This window comes from Chionomys nivalis, chromosome 18 (assembly GCF_950005125.1).
Source record: "Chionomys nivalis chromosome 18, mChiNiv1.1, whole genome shotgun sequence".
Lineage (NCBI taxonomy): Eukaryota > Metazoa > Chordata > Mammalia > Rodentia > Cricetidae > Chionomys > Chionomys nivalis.
This window is the reverse complement of record NC_080103.1, coordinates 5251022-5266486: the sequence shown is the minus strand read 5'-3', so window position 1 is coordinate 5266486 and position 15465 is coordinate 5251022. Positions and strand designations below refer to the sequence as shown.

At 50.8% G+C, this 15465-nt stretch overlaps 1 protein-coding gene across 2 annotated transcripts in view; it reads right to left on the bottom strand.

The window, feature by feature from the left end:
* Nucleotides 1-15465, bottom strand: part of Kcnn3 (potassium calcium-activated channel subfamily N member 3) — a 148267-nt gene that overhangs the window by 92967 nt on the left and 39835 nt on the right. For both annotated transcript variants that reach the window (XM_057793370.1, XM_057793371.1), the window contains exon 2: nucleotides 14373-14468. In XM_057793370.1, the coding sequence (XP_057649353.1) occupies nucleotides 14373-14468 (96 nt within the window). The remainder of the gene's footprint in view (nucleotides 1-14372; nucleotides 14469-15465) is intronic.

The following is a 15465-nucleotide window of genomic DNA, read 5'->3' as shown; positions in this document are numbered from 1 at the left end:
GTTAGGGCCACAGGGCATGTGGCTACGTGTCAACACCCTCCTGTGGCACAGACTGTTGGGGCAACATTGTTACAACACGGTCTTAACAAATGGCCAAGTGTCATGTGTCACCCAATCCAGAGCCCAGCACGGAGCCTTACTGTATCTGGGTGAGCACACTGGGTAACACTGAGATGCACATGCTGTATAAGGCAGTGTGGTGGGCAGGCGCGACCCTGCGGCCTAAGGGGAAGTCGCTGTTTGTAGAACAAAAACTCACAAACATTTGGGCTTCTTTCTTAACCTCAATTCCCTCTGTTTAGTCCAACTAAAGAAAATGTACTGCCCTAGACTGAATTTCTGGTTTCACCTCTATCACAGCGGTTTGGACAAAGCTCTTCCAGTGTGTGAGAACTGGGGACAAAGATCCTGCTGCTGAGTGAGACGCAGTATGCGAGGAAAGGAATGCAAGGGAAATCTAACAGGGACAACTAAAGGTGCAGGTTTCTGCCCCCGCCTCCACCCAAAGGCTCCTTCCCCCAAAGGCTGCCTAACCCCCAATAGCTGCCTCCCCCCAAAGGCTCCTCCCCCCAAACGCTGCCTCCCCCAAAGGCTGCCTCTACAGCAAAAAAAAAACAGAGACTAAGGCAGGGGGTGAACAGCTGAAAACCCATCAGCTCAGGAAAACAGCAGGTTTTGAGTGAACCAGTGAGCTGTCGTGGAAGGCATCTTCAGCTAAGGTCTAGAGAATGAGAAAGCAAGGAGGTGGCCCCTACAGACCAGGTGTGCATGGAGCCAGTGTGGCACCTCAGCCTGACCTCTCCAGAGCAGCAGAGTTGGGCAGGATCCTGAGCTCCATCTGAAAAGATAAGCTGCTGGGAAGTTCCGGATCCCCCTCCAGGAGGTTTGGGAGCAGAGCACAGATGCTCAGTACAGGAAGAGTCCCCATGCAGAGGGACCCTGAGGAGGCTGACCTATGAAATTACAGCGAGCAAAGACAACGTCCAAAGCAGACCCCAGCTGGCCAGTCTTCAATGCCTTGAGCTAAAGCAGATATGAACCTGATAGCCCAGGGATTAGCAGGCTAGAGGCTCCAGACAGGCAGAGAAGGACACAAGAAATGGGTGCCGGTCCGTGAGAGGGACAGGGAGGCAGACAAAACTACCCGGCAGCTGATCTGCAAGAAAGACTAGCACCTAGAGCAAAGGGGAGGGCAGGCAGGGAACATGGGCATTTCACCAACATCACAACCTTCTCTTCCAGGGAACTGGGCTCCATCCTTAGACAAGCATAGGACCCATAGGAAGATGGCAGGAAAGCCAGAAAGAGAGAGAGGTTCTAACAGGTGGAGCGGAGCCCACCTAAGGCACAGCAGATGTTGAGGCGTGACCTCAGGAGTTTGAAAGGTGGGACTGACGTGTCTGTGCTGCGCTTCAGCCCTGGGCCTCACCCATTCAGTCTTCTCAGCTACATACGTGAGCCCTGTGACTCACCCATGCTCCCAGGTGCTTCTAGACGCCACGGGAGTTAGGGGTAGGAGTGGGCTTGAGAGTGGGGTCACTCCCGCCAGCAGGGAACTCTGTAGGCTCTGGAGATGGTCATCTATTGGGAGCTAGCTCTGCCTCTCATCAGCCGCATGACTCTGAGCAGGTAATTTATTCTCTCCCAGCCCCACTATCTATAAAACAAGCCGCTGACGGGGATAATGGAACAACAACGGTGCAATCCCAGGCCCGCAAGAGAAGAACGGACACTGGGGCTGCCACTTTGCCATGAATGTGAGACCAATCTAGGGTGTTGCCCAGGGTAGGGTCAGAGCTGGCACAGTGGAAGATGACTGTGTAAATCAGGGCAGGAAGCAGTCTGTCTCATACCAAGGCACACAGGTTACAGAGGTGGTGGAGTCAGTTCTGGAGGCGGCCGGTGGCAATTCTTGAACCACACATGGACGTCACTTAATGCCATTGCACGTACTGTAAAGTGGCAAATCTATGTTGTGTAGACTTTCTACTATTTTTAAGAAAAGAAATTAAATGACAAAGCTGCACCCTAGACGGGGTCCACTCCCATGACGTCCGTCCCTTCCAGCAGGGAGGTGCCTGAGTGACAGGATTTCTTCTAACTTATACAAAACCTTTAACCAAAGAGAAATGGAAGACAGGCCCCGCCCACCTTCCCCTAATCCAGTTACTGGGTGAGAAAGATTTGAGCTGTGCTGATTTCACCATCTTCCTTCTTAGAAATGGGGAAACGCCACTTTACTAGATGCTTGCCCAACAGGAAGCTAGAATCCCAGAATTTTCTTGGCAGCATAACGCGATAACAATAACAACGGTATAGAAATCTCTAGAAAGTAAAATTCTACAGTGTCTTCCGATCTCCCACCCTCTCCCCTGAGTCAGTTTCTGTTTGCCCAGTGTAGAATCACTGAGCTCCTACTGTGTACAGTACCTTTATTAGACGCCGGAGGAGCAGCTATGGAGATGGCTGAAGGAAGACACCATCTTCACTGAGTTCACAAATGAGTTCCTTTACAGGGCATAGAACCCTGATGGTGCTTTCAAAACATATACCTCTAGGGAAGTGGGGTTCAGTAGCCTGTGGGGGAGAAGACACAAGTACACTGGGCCTAATACACATTTCTGGTGGAGGATTACCACCATTGTGGGAAAGATCACCATTTAAAAACGGTAGCTATGCCTGCATGGTCAGGCTTGTCAAGGATTAATAAATAGAAATCTCAGTACCAAGGGTATGAGTCAGGTAGGCCCCAAGGCCTTTAAAGAACACAGGGTTGTCATAGTTCATTTTCCCACAAGAATTGACTGGTAAGATTCAATTACTGAAAATACAACATGCTTTTTTAAAGGACAAAGAGGAATCAGGCAAACATGAAAACTTCCTCCCTGCTGATTAGCTTTTACAGTTCCAGAAGATTCCATCCAGGTTACTGGGAAAGAAAATGCACCAATGGTGACCCTGCAGCCAACCCTGCATGCTACAAAACTGACTTCCAGACAAGAGGTGCCACTAGAGAAATAACCAGCTGCTGTGGGATTGGATTTGAAACTTGGCCCGCAGTAAAGATTCCAGGCCTGGCATTGTAGACCTGGTCCAAAGTCTGTAGCTCCTGGGGTCACAGAGCCTAGGGAGGAACCTACCACCGTTCTTTATTAAATGGCAGGCCGTCAAAGTGTCTTCTAAATATTTATGCTAGATGCACAGAGGAGTGCTGTGCTGACCTTTAGCTGACCTCCCAGTAGGGTCAGAGTTCATGTGGAGATTAATAGCTAATCATAGTACTATTGAGTGCTGAGCCCTAAATAGGACCCCGCTGGGTATGGTGGCACACATCTGGAAGTCAAATCGTCTCTTAGGAGGCTAAGGCAAGAAAACCCACAAATTCCAGGCCAGACTGAACTGCAAGGTAAACCCTAACCTCAAATGAAGAAACAAACAAACACTAAGTAACAATGCAAACGTAGAATGAATTAATTCTGAAAAAGTCATAGACGTACACTTCAACAGAGTCAGAGATGTATTTTTCATGAAAGGGGCACAGAATTGAGAGGGGAAGACGCTCGGCCACCTACCATAATTATCCTAAAGGCCTTGAGTGGCCACCTACCATAATTATCCTAAAGGCCTTGAGTGGCCACCTACCATAATTATCCTAAAGGCCTTGAGTGGCCACCTACCGTAATTATCCTAAAGGCCTTGAGTGGCCACCTACCATAATTATCCTAAAGGCCTTGAGTGGCGGCCACTTTGTAAGGGACTTGAAAGAGGTCTCCTTTAAACTACAAGATACCAGAGCCAAGAAAACTGTCTTTTTGATGACTTTCTATGTCAACTTGAGGCCATTAGCCAGGTGTCCAATTCTGCTTCTGGGAAAGAGGTAAGACTGGTACAGGGGAGCGGAGTTGTTCAGATAACCCAACAGGAGCCCTGAGCACACTGCCAGCCACACTCCTCCAAAATGCTTCCAGCCACATTCCTTCTATTTTCTCTTCTAGTAACCAAGTGTCCCTCAGCTATGGCACCTTCATAGACTCAGAAGCCCCAAAGAATCATTCCGGGCAATCTCTCTACTTAGCAACCACATAAAACAGCAATAATAACAATAATAAGTTGAGCTGGTGGCAGCCTGTCTGACTACAGCCATCAGTACTCCAGACAACCCGGACACAGATTCTAGTCCCACACCACAGCGCAGGACTCGCTGGAGCCAGAGCCCTGGGTGGGGCAGGTGCCGGGCCCCTCACCCTTGGTCAGTCGCCCTTGGTGGGGGCTCTGCACTGCTGAAGTCTCCTGAACCACACAGCCAAGGCTCACTCACCTCACATAGCCCAGGGTGAGGGCGAGTGTATGGTTTCCAAGGCAACCGCATGCAGGTGGATTCCGAATGCAGTGGCCTGTGTGAAGCCAGTGAAGGGAGTCGTGAAGAGGAGCCACCTTCCACTGGCAAGCACAACTCCTCCGGAGCTAACGCGCTCCGCAGTCCTGCCAGGGTCTAGGACAGAGGACAACCCCCACCACCCTCGACTGCTGGGGCCCAGGAAGCTTTGGGAAGGCAAGAGGAATCTGCAGGACTGGGAAGATGGCTCTTTGAGTGAAATACCTTCCTGAGCAAGCACCAAGCATGAAGACCTGAGTTCAGGCCCCAACCACACATAAAAATGGGTGTGGGAGCCGGGCGGTGGTGGCACACGCCTTTAATCCCAGCACTCGGGAGGCAGAGGCAGGCGGATCTCTGTGAGTTCGAGGCCAGCCTGGTCTACAAGAGCTAGTTCCGGGACAGGCACCAAAGCTACAGAGAAACCCTGTCTCGAAAAAAAAAAAAAAAAAAAAATGGGTGTGGGGCAGGCCAGGTGATGGTGGTGCATATCTTTAATCCCAGCACTGGGAAGCAGAGGCAGGTGGATCTTTATAAATTCAAGGCCAGCCTGGTCTACAAGAACTAAGTTCCAGGACAGTTACGGCTGTTACACAGAGAAATCCTTTCTGAAAAAAACAAAACAAAACAAAAAACCCTGGGTGTAGGGGCCATATGCACCTGTAACTGCATAGGACAGGTGAGTCCTAGAGATTTGCTGGCAGCCAGTCTAGCTGAAACTGTGAGAGACCCAGTCTTGATGATAAAGACATCCAGTGTCGGTGTCAACCTCTGGCCTCCATATGTACACACATACAAGCAAGAGCAAACACACACAAACACACACACACACCTCCCTACTTACTCACTCCCACAGGCATTTGCCCTCGAGTCAATGGCACCCAGCAAGTGAACCTGGGAAGTCTGGAGCTGTCCTTCTGGCTGGGACAAGTCCCAACATGCCCAGGCTATGGGTTTTTTTTTTTTTTTTTTTTTTGGCTTTTGTTTGTTTGTTTGTTTGTTTCGAGACAGGGTTTCTCTGTGGTTTTGGAGCCTGTCCTGGAACTAGCTCTTGTAGACCAGGCTGGTCTCGAACTCACAGAGATCCGCCTGCCTCTGCCTCCCAAGTGCTGGGATTAAAGGCGTGCGCCACCACTGCCCGGCTGAGTTTTCAACCTTTGACAAACACAGCACACACTGTCAGGAAGCAGCATGATTCAGAATGCATTTCCCAATGCCACAACTGAAAGTTAATACAGACAGCCAAGATGGAGCCTGGCTACCCCTTCGCCCCAGCAGTCAGGGCAGAGAAGGGAAGAAGTCCTCTGTGAGGCAAAAGAGTTAAATTCAAATGTTTAAATATTTAGCAAATAAAGATATAGTGTTACATAGAAATTGACCATCAGTACTGATGTGGTAATCATGGTAATTCACAGCCGGGCAGATCTAAATGAACAGGTCCTGGAACTGAGGTTGACGCAGTGGCAAGACCAGCTCACAGGAGTAGCCTACTAAGACCTTTACCCTTTGGGATACAGAAATCCTGGGCCAGAAGTCGGTGCTGTGCGCTTAGGCCCGTCGAGCCTTTGGAGATGAGTTTTCCCCAGAGAAGGAAGAGAGACTGCATCTATCCACCCAAGCTCAGGCCATCCACTCACCGCTCAGCTCTTGCCAAGTTTAACTATGAGCCAGACAGGCACCTCTTCACCCCCGGTACAGTCCCTGTCACCATGGAGTCCACATCTAGCGAAGAGAGGCTGACAAGAGCCGGCATTTGCGATTCACCAATCAAGCATGCAGCAGCCGGCAAAGAGCTGAGGCTAAGTGACGGACAAGACAGGAACCTTGCTTGGGCACCAGAGGTGGCCAGAACTAGAAGAGAAATTATCAGGCTAAAGGTGAAGACGGTAAAGCCGACAGGCCTCTGAAAACACCTTCAGATTTCAAGGCCCAGGCTAAGGGCAGTGAAACCACCACCTCCCAGGCAGTTGCCTAAGTGCCAGGCGCTGAGTCTCCGATCTTCAGAGAACACGACCAGGCCTCCCGGAGCTCTGCCGGAGCCAAGCATCCATCCTCTCGCTCACTCTCTTGTCTGCATTCTCTCCCGCCCTCCCTCCTTTCTTCTTTTATTGAGACACAGTAGCCTCACACTGTAGCCCAAGCCTCCAACTCTTCCTTCCTCCTCCCGACCACTGGGATTATAGGCCCGCGTGTGTCCTCATGGCAGGCCCTCCTCTCTCTTGCTTCCTTCTCTCCAGCTCTACCATGCACAGGCTGACCCCGGGATTAGCAGCACCACAGCGAGCTCCCTAGAACACGCTCCCCAGTTTCAATCTCCCACATGTGCTGTGAGCTATCGATGGAGATTTATGAAAGCAGAACAGGAGATGGGCATAAACTTGGCAGAGGAGGCTGCTGTGCAGCATGTCCTGGTCAGGCTGGGTGCCCATCTGAGCCCTGGTCTCCTCTGTGCTGGTACCCTCACACCGAGCCAGGCTGAGATGTCTACCCAGGGTCTGCAGATCTCAGGATCTCGGAGCTGACAATTCACCTCGTGTGTGTGTGTGTGTGTGTGTGTGTGTGTGTGTGTGTGTGAGTGAGTGAGTTTATGTGTGTGCTCACATGTATGTGGAGGAGCACTAGGTTTTGTGCTTTCTGTGTTGACTTGACACAGGATAGTCATTTTGGAAGAGGAATCACAAATGAAAAGATTGGCCTGTGGTGCATTTTCTTGACTGATGACTGGTGTGAGTTGCCCATCTCACAGAGGGTGGTGCCACCCTGGAGGAGTAGTCCTCGGTGCTATAAAGTAGGCTCAGCAAACCAGTAAGCAGCATTCTTCCGTGGCATGGCATTAGTCCCTGCACCCAGGTTCCTGCATGAGCTCCCGCCCTGACTTCCCTGGATGATGAACTACAAGCTTTCCTCCATAGTTGCTTTGGATCTTGTGTCTTAGCACTGCAGTAGAAACCCAAGCAAAGACAGATGGTTCCCTTAGCCACTCTCCACCTTACTCTTGGAAACAGGGTCTCTCCCTGAAACCGGAGCTCACTTTGTCTAACTTGCCTGGCCAATGAGCTCTAGAGATCCACCCGTCTACACACACAGAGACAAACATACACAGAGACACAGAGACACGCACATGCCATATGAGCCCCCAGACAGGCTGCAAACACACCAAACCCCAGCTTCTGTGTGGTTGCTGAGGTCCACATGGTTGGTGGCAAGTCATCTCCTTAGCCCAAGTCAGCACTTGGAGTTCATCAATCGATCAAGCAGGCCATCTTCAGGACTGTCTACGGTCCATCTGCAGAAAGGTGAGCAGCCTCTAGCTCCCAGGGAAGACAGAACTTCCTCCTTCTCTCTTTGGCCTCTAAATTGCTCCAGGCCAGCTCTGTCTATGATAAACAAGGTCTCTGCTCCAAGTGACCACAGTGCCCAGCATCCCCTCCCTAGAACTCGAGACACACCCCACTCCCTCCTTCACGCCACATGGACTGTCACACACACCTCCTATGGTGCTTATGACCCTGGGTCAGCCGGCTCAAGGTGTGGGTCAAACACACCCGAGAGGCAGAATTAAGAGTGAATCGTGATTATTGAGTAAAGAGATGAACAAGCAGGCTCAGTGTTATAAATTCTAGGAAGGTAAAGTCACTGATGTAGAGAAGTCAGTGCAGAGCAGCCGTCACGCCTTTCCTCGCAGGGCCAGGACTGAGGCCATGCTTCTAAAGGAAGAGGAAGGCAAAGAGCAGGACTGCACTGTCTGCCTGTCCCGGATGGGAAGATGCCACTAACCTCTAGCAGAGGGACCCCAGAGAGTCTGCACCACACATCGTGTCTTGGTGACAGCACATTATCTTGAACCTCCTGGACAATCATGCCACAGTGGGTGAGCCTTTTATAAGTGTGAGCTGTCTCTTGACTATAATTTATGTCCTATAAATTTATCCCCCTGTCTTCTGGGAACCCTATTGGTGTTTAATAAAAATATTCACTTTTATATACCTAATAAATGAAAATCTCCACTTTGGGTCCCTTGTGCTCCAAATTCATAAAGTTGGAGGCTTATATCTTACCACTATCATGTTTCTGTCACCTAGGAGGAACTAAAGAAGTGTGTGAAGGCTGAGGTTAGGTCTTGAGGGGTCAACACTTCTAGACAGGAGCAGATAAGCATGACCCCGCTCACACTCAAGTTGTGACTGTTGGCGCTAGCAGCTTCTATCCAGAGGCTTCTGATGTGCACGCCCACTGCTGTCCATATCCCAGCCTAAGCCAGGCACCTCCTCCATGCCACCCTCCCCATGTGCACGGTCCTGGACCAGGCAGGAAAGCCTGGTTATTCCCTCCTCCTTTCGGTTGACTCCTTGCTCCTGGTCCATCCACAAAGGAAAACCACCTACGTTCACTGTCTCTATTTGTTCATTCCACCCCCTGACACCACTGCTGCTCCCAATGGCTGCTCTGAAAAGGATAATTTAAAGCAGAGGACAAAGTTGTTCTTCAGCCCTGGCCCCATGCGGCAGATGCAATGGCTCCCTTCTCTCTCCCCTCCTTACAGTCTTTAACTGTCCTTCTCTGTCTCCTATTTATCACCTGTCGAGGTTGCTCTGGGGACCCTGCCCCTCCTCTTATCTCACTGCCCCCGTACACCCATTCCTAACTACTCTACATCATTAGCTCCCATTCCCTTGCTGGAGGCAGCTAGGGGCCCCCCTGTGCCCAGAGTAGACCCCAACACCTTTCCTACCTTGACCTCCTTCTGTGTTTTCAGTCTTAATGAGTGGCACTTTCCAGCACTGAGTTATCCAAGCAGTTGAGAGACTCCTCTCTCCCTGCAGAGAATGCAACCACCCTAATTGGTAACCAAGTCTTGTCGTTTCCATTTTCCCAGCATCTCTAATATATGTCCTCCCCCCGTCCTCATTCTTGTGCTTGCCCTGGTTAGGCATCGCTATCCTTCACCTGGATGCTGTAATCAGCTTCCAGCTATCTTCCTGCCTCCAAAATTGACCCTTCTAACGCTTGCCAGCAGCTGCAGAGAGCATGTCAAAAACGTAAATATCCCTCCAGCTTGACACCCTTTCATCATGACTGCTGCTGCCTACAGAACATTTCGAAACCTGCTAGCAAGACAAATGGATGCCACCGGGCCTGCCTACCTTTCACCGTGGAGCGGCCCTGCTACCTTGATGCATCTGCATGGCCACTGCGGCTTCCACCCCAGGGCTTGTGTTCATTGTGCAACCTCTGTGTGGCACACCGTGGCGGTCTGAATAAGAGTGGTGCCCACAGGCTCATATATCTGAATGTTTGGTCACCAGGGACTGGCACTGTTTGAGAGGAAATACGAGGTGCCACTGGGCATGGGCTTTGAGATTTCAAAAGCCCATACCAGCCAGGCCCCTGCCTCTTTCTCCTTCTCTCTCCCCCCGCCCATCTCGTGTCTACAGACCAGGATACAGCTCTCATCCACTGCTCCAGCCCCTTGCTAGAGCATAGTGCTGCCATGTTCCCCACTATGATGATACTGACCATAAACCTCTGAAACTGTAAGCAAACCCCCAATTAATCGCTTTCGTCTAGAAGAGTTGCCTTGGTGTGTCTTTGCAGCAGTAGCACAGCGACAAACAGACACTTTCTCCACCCTGTGAGCCAGGCATACCAGACTTTATCTAAGCTGCAGCATTTTTTATGATGCCCAAATTTGACCTGTGCAGCAGTATTTGTGGTAGGGATGGTCACTAGTCTGACTTTACAGGAAGGAAACAGAGTAAAGGAGGATCAGGAACTTTCTAAAGGTCACCATATACCCTACCCCAGAAGGCTTGAGTCTGGCTTGAACCCAAGCTGGTTATCACCTTATCAAATGATAACCTTCTAGGACAGCACCAGACAGAGTCAAAGCTGGCAACCCCTCAGGGAAGCAATGGTGGTGCCAGGGTTTCCAGCTCAGGTGGAAGAGCTCCACACAAGCTGTGCACAGAGCAACCTCACGAAAGCCCTTGCTGAATACATAACTGAGCTGGAGGGGCGGAGAGCAGGGCAGGAAGGCTATCAGGAGAGCAGCCAGTTCAGGGTCTTGTGCATAAAGGCATATTCCAGGGGCATCTAAAGCACAAGGACACACATACCAGGGCATCTAAAGCACAAGGACACACATACCAGGGGCATCTAAAGCACAAGGGCACACATACCAGGGCATCTAAAGCACAAGGACACACATACCAGGGGCATCTAAAGCACAAGGGCACACATACCAGGGCATCTAAAGCACAAGGACACACATACCAGGGGCATCTAAAGCACAAGGGCACACATACCAGGGCATCTAAAGCACAAGGACACACATACCAGGGGCATCTAAAGCACAAGGACACACATACCAGGGCATCTAAAGCACAAGGACACACATACCAGGGGCATCTAAAGCACAAGGACACACATACCAGGGGCATCTAAAGCACAAGGGCACACATACCAGGGCATCTAAAGCACAAGGACACACATACCAGGGGCATCTAAAGCACAAGGACATATACCAGGGCATCTAAAGCACAAGGACACACATACCAGGGGCATCTAAAGCACAAGGACACACATACCAGGGCATCTAAAACACAAGGACACACATACCAGGGCATCTAAAACACAAGGGTACACATACCAGGGCATCTAAAGCACAAGGACACACATACCAGGGCATCTAAAGCACAAGGACATATACCAGGGCATCTAAAGCACAAGGACACAGGAGTGAATCGTCAACAAGCTTGGTTCCCAGGTACATTTCAGCAATGCCCAAAATGCATAGCTTTTGTGTTTTCCTTCCTTTTCAGGATATGCTGGCTTGGGGACGAAAGGTGCCCGAGTCTTTCAAAGCTCCACTCCAAAGCACCACAAGAGGCCAAGGCTGAAGGCAGGCAGGGTGATGTCTTCAACACCAGAAGGGACCACGGGGCAATCATGGCACTTTCCTTGCTGTCCCAGCGACAGGACTGAAGCAGAAAGGGGGTGATCTAGATGCACACTGTCACTAGTAGGTGCTCCTCTTCAAGGGGATGTCACTCTGTCACCAAAGCCCAGCAGACCCTGTGCTAGGCAGGTGGCCACAGGCAGCCCTCTAAGACTAGGAGATGGGACAGCCACAGCCTTCCTGCCCTGCTCACCGCAGCAGCAGCTGATCTGCTCTGAGGAAAGTATTTCCATTGCTCCCCTGAAAATTCTCTGCCAGTCACGCAAGGGACAGGGATGCCTAGACTGGGGAACTTAAAACCAGGGGCCTGGGATTCTAATGACTGAAGAAGTTTCCTGGAAACTGAGGCCCAAGACCACAGAGCAAAATAATGATGAAACTAGTTTTAGAAACTATAGAACTCTTGAGTCCAGAACCTTCTATTCCAAAATATACCAGCTTTCTGTCAGGCACTGTATAAATTTTAGAAATGCAAATATTAATGATCTCATTGTCTCCAAAGTGAGGAGAAAGCCATCATTAGAAACCTGTAATTTGGCCAGGTGAGGTGAGGATGGGAACACCACTCTTGCTGGCTCTCTGGGCCCAAGCCATTCACCGCACAGGCAGTTGCAGAGAGACTATAAAGGTAAAGACACTGGTAACATCCCTTGGGAGTCAGTGGGCACAGCATGATGGGGTCTGGGTCACAGGAACCAAGTCCAGCCACAACAGAAGGAAAGCCACACGCTTGCCAGCGCTGGACAGCAGCGTTAGTGACCATACCACTCTTCCACCTGGCAGATTCCAAGGTGCAGCTAGAAACTAGAGGGCAAGAGTGTGTGTGACAGGAAAGGGAGCTAGGTCTCTGTTTCTTGAAACCACACTGCACTTTATACCAATCCGGCACCCTTAAGAATCTAGCAAAGTGGGCAGCAGGACTTCCATCCTTTGGGTGGGAAAGCTGAGCATTTGATACTGTCCTAAGGTCCTTCAAGCTGAAGTGTCTGAGCTAAGAGTCAAAGCCACCCCTCTGGGCTGAGTGTAGGCCACAGGCAGAGCACTAACCTACCATGGGCATGGCCCTGAGTTCCATCCCCAGAACAACACACGGCAGCAAAAAGCTAAAACTAAAAAATAATCAGTTAAAAAAAAATCAAAGCCCCCTACTTCACTTTGTTTCTCTAAAACTGTGAGTGTTGGGCTGGTAAGTGAGCCGGAGAGTGTGGCTACAACCGAAACAGAGACTGCCTAAGTTGAGGATGCACGAGATGTCTGCCAGCAGCGTGACCAGCAGCACGCTGAACTAAGTCAGGCAAATAGACCTGAAGCAGGAAAGGGAACAGTCCTAAGATAGTCAGGCCTTGCTCTTCCCCCGTGATGCCTGGGGCAGAAATAGGAAGTCTATATGTCTGGGAGGACCACTGTGTGCTGGGAACCACCATCTGCCCTTCCTTCCAACCCAAGTCCATCAGGGAGGACCACTGTGTGCTGGGAACCACCATCTGCCCTTCCTTCCAACCAGAGTCCAACAGGGAGGACCACTGTGTGCTGGGAACCACCATCTGCCCTTCCTTCCAACCTGGGTTCAACTGAGTTTTGATTCTTCTTTTTCCATCTGGCCTCTGTGACAGCTTCCCACATAGGCCAGGGTGATGTCTAACAATGCAGCCTCCCTGTGGATGAGAACATGGGGACCCCAGAGGTTGAAGAGCCTCAGACGCCCAGGAATGGTGGAGCCTAGGCTGAAGCCAACACTGGAGACCCCTCTCCTGCCGTGGCCCCTTGGTCTGCTTCAGTTATGCTACTGGCTGCTTTCTGGGATCTGCTAGGCAACAGTGTGGGTTTGAGTCCAGCAGCTTCATCCAGTCTGACTCTGGAGGACGCTGCCTAGTGAGCCCTATAGTCAGCCCTCAAAGTGTAGCCCAGTCTAAGCACACAAGACTCTGTAAAAGCTCGAGTAGAGCCTCTAAAGGGGTGTCCTCGTGGCACTGGCACTGAGAGTCCTGCCCAGGAGGCCAAGAGTAAAAATAACTACATCCTGTCCAGCCACAGCAACTCCAGCACTTAGCCAAAGGCTGGCCCTCACTTAGGGACCAGGAGGCTCCCCATGGTGCATCTGCGTCAGGACGATGAGAAACAGAAGGACCCGCGTTTGCCAGGATTTGCTGACTGCCATTTATACATAAACCCACCTTCTTCTTCCATCTTCACGCCATCCCAGCAAAGCTGGAATAAAGCCTCCATGATCCAGGTGAAAGGTTACAGGGCTAGCCAAAAACACTGCAAGAAGGGGTCATGGCCAAGCCTCAACCCCATCTTTCTGACTCTCGAATTCTGGTCCTCATCAGTCTCTTCCTGCTGCCCAGATGTGATTCTGTCTCTGTCCCTCTGACCAGAGAACTGGGGCAGTGTCCAGATTCACACACACATGATCACAAACATCTGGATAATTTGGATGACCTGGATCAGCAGTGAGCAGATCAGCCTGCAAGGGGAGGAGAGAGGGCGGCCAGGGGATGACAGCTCACTGTGATGAGAGGATGCCCAGGTCCACTCATTCCAGAATTACCCTCACAGTCCATGTTCAACTATCCGCCCTACTTCAGCCAAGCTGGAAGAACACCCAGATGTCCAGAAAATATTTCCCAGAGTACCGAGTCATCCCGGGCAGCCAGGAACCAGAGGCATCCTCAACCACATCACACATTCAATCGCCTGGCATCTGCAGAGGTAGAATCCCCACATTCAGAAATGCAGGCTCCTTTCTGGTGTGTGTGTGTGTGTGTGTGTGTGTGTGTGTGTGTGTGTGTAGAGCACAACTCCCAGTCACAAAGCCATATACTCGCCCATGAAGCCACCTGAGAGGAAATAATGTTTCCACTGTTCTAAGGTCACAAGATAGCATCAAGATGCCCTCCTTGAGGATCCAAAGAGAAAGAGGGAGCCAAGATCTCAGACACCGTCTTATAAAATCCCTCCAAGCTGGGCTGGAGGCAGATGGGCTCAGCCCAGATCCGGGCGGGAGGATGGGCCACTGCTCCAAGCGGAGGGACATACCTGGACTTCCCTCGTGTGATAGGCGATGATCAAACCCAGCAGGATGATGGTGGATAAACTGATAAGGCATTTCAGGGCCAACGAAAACATGGAATCCTGCAGGAGAGAGGGAAAGAGAGTTAGGGGTCCAGGCAAGAAGTAGCTCATGGGGTGTAACAGCAAACAGCGGGGCCGAGGAAAGAGAATCCTTAGTCCCTCCTGGGAGCAGGGTAGAGCAGGAAGTCAGCCTGAGCCTGGGCTGTCCCTTCTGAGCCTTTGCTTTTGATAAGAAAACATTCTTGCATTCCCAGAACAACCCCAGTAGGCGCTGTGTTTCATGTCTGTGATACCTGGCTAGATTTGGATTGTTGGCCTCCATGCTCATAAGTCTTATGAATGTAATTACTTTTTTTGCCATTGTGATACGGTTTGGGTATCTATAACATGTCAGCTCATGTTTCTATCTTAACATAAACCAGAAGATTCACATCCCTAGCCCTGGGGAGCACTGTTAGGAATGAATCAGAATGCCCTGGTAGCTTCTCTGTCCCCTGACTTCAGCCAAGGGCAAAGTGGAAAGACAAGGAGAGCAGAAGGATGACTGGGTGGCTGAGGGGCCAGCAAAGGAACAGAAAGGGATCCTGGGCAGGGGAAGGTTTGGGTGGCCTGCTGGTCAGGGCAGAGGATACTCCCTGCAGCTCCTGCCAAGGTGGCTCTGAGAGTCTGGAGTCTGTGCATTCCCTCTCGGGCTGTCTGGTGTGTCCAGAGCCTGCCCCAGCTACTCAGAGATGCGTGACCATCAAGGTGCCTACACCAGCCCGGCTCAGTGAGTGTTGGCTGCCATTAGTTTTGCTCCTGCCAGTCAGAGCATATAGCTGAAACTACTCCTAAGTAGTAAAGTCTGGAAGGAGAGCTACCTCCACACAGCCTTGAGCAACAAGCACCACTCTTTGGTCCTGAGAGCTGGGGAGACCAAAGAAACAATGCTATCCTCAAGGAAATCAATAATGTACAATTTCTGCATGTTCCAGCTTTATAGCAACAACGTGACCAGAGGCATAAATGACTTTAGCCGGAGTTCAAAGCCAACGCCTCCGACCCCCAGGCCATTGCC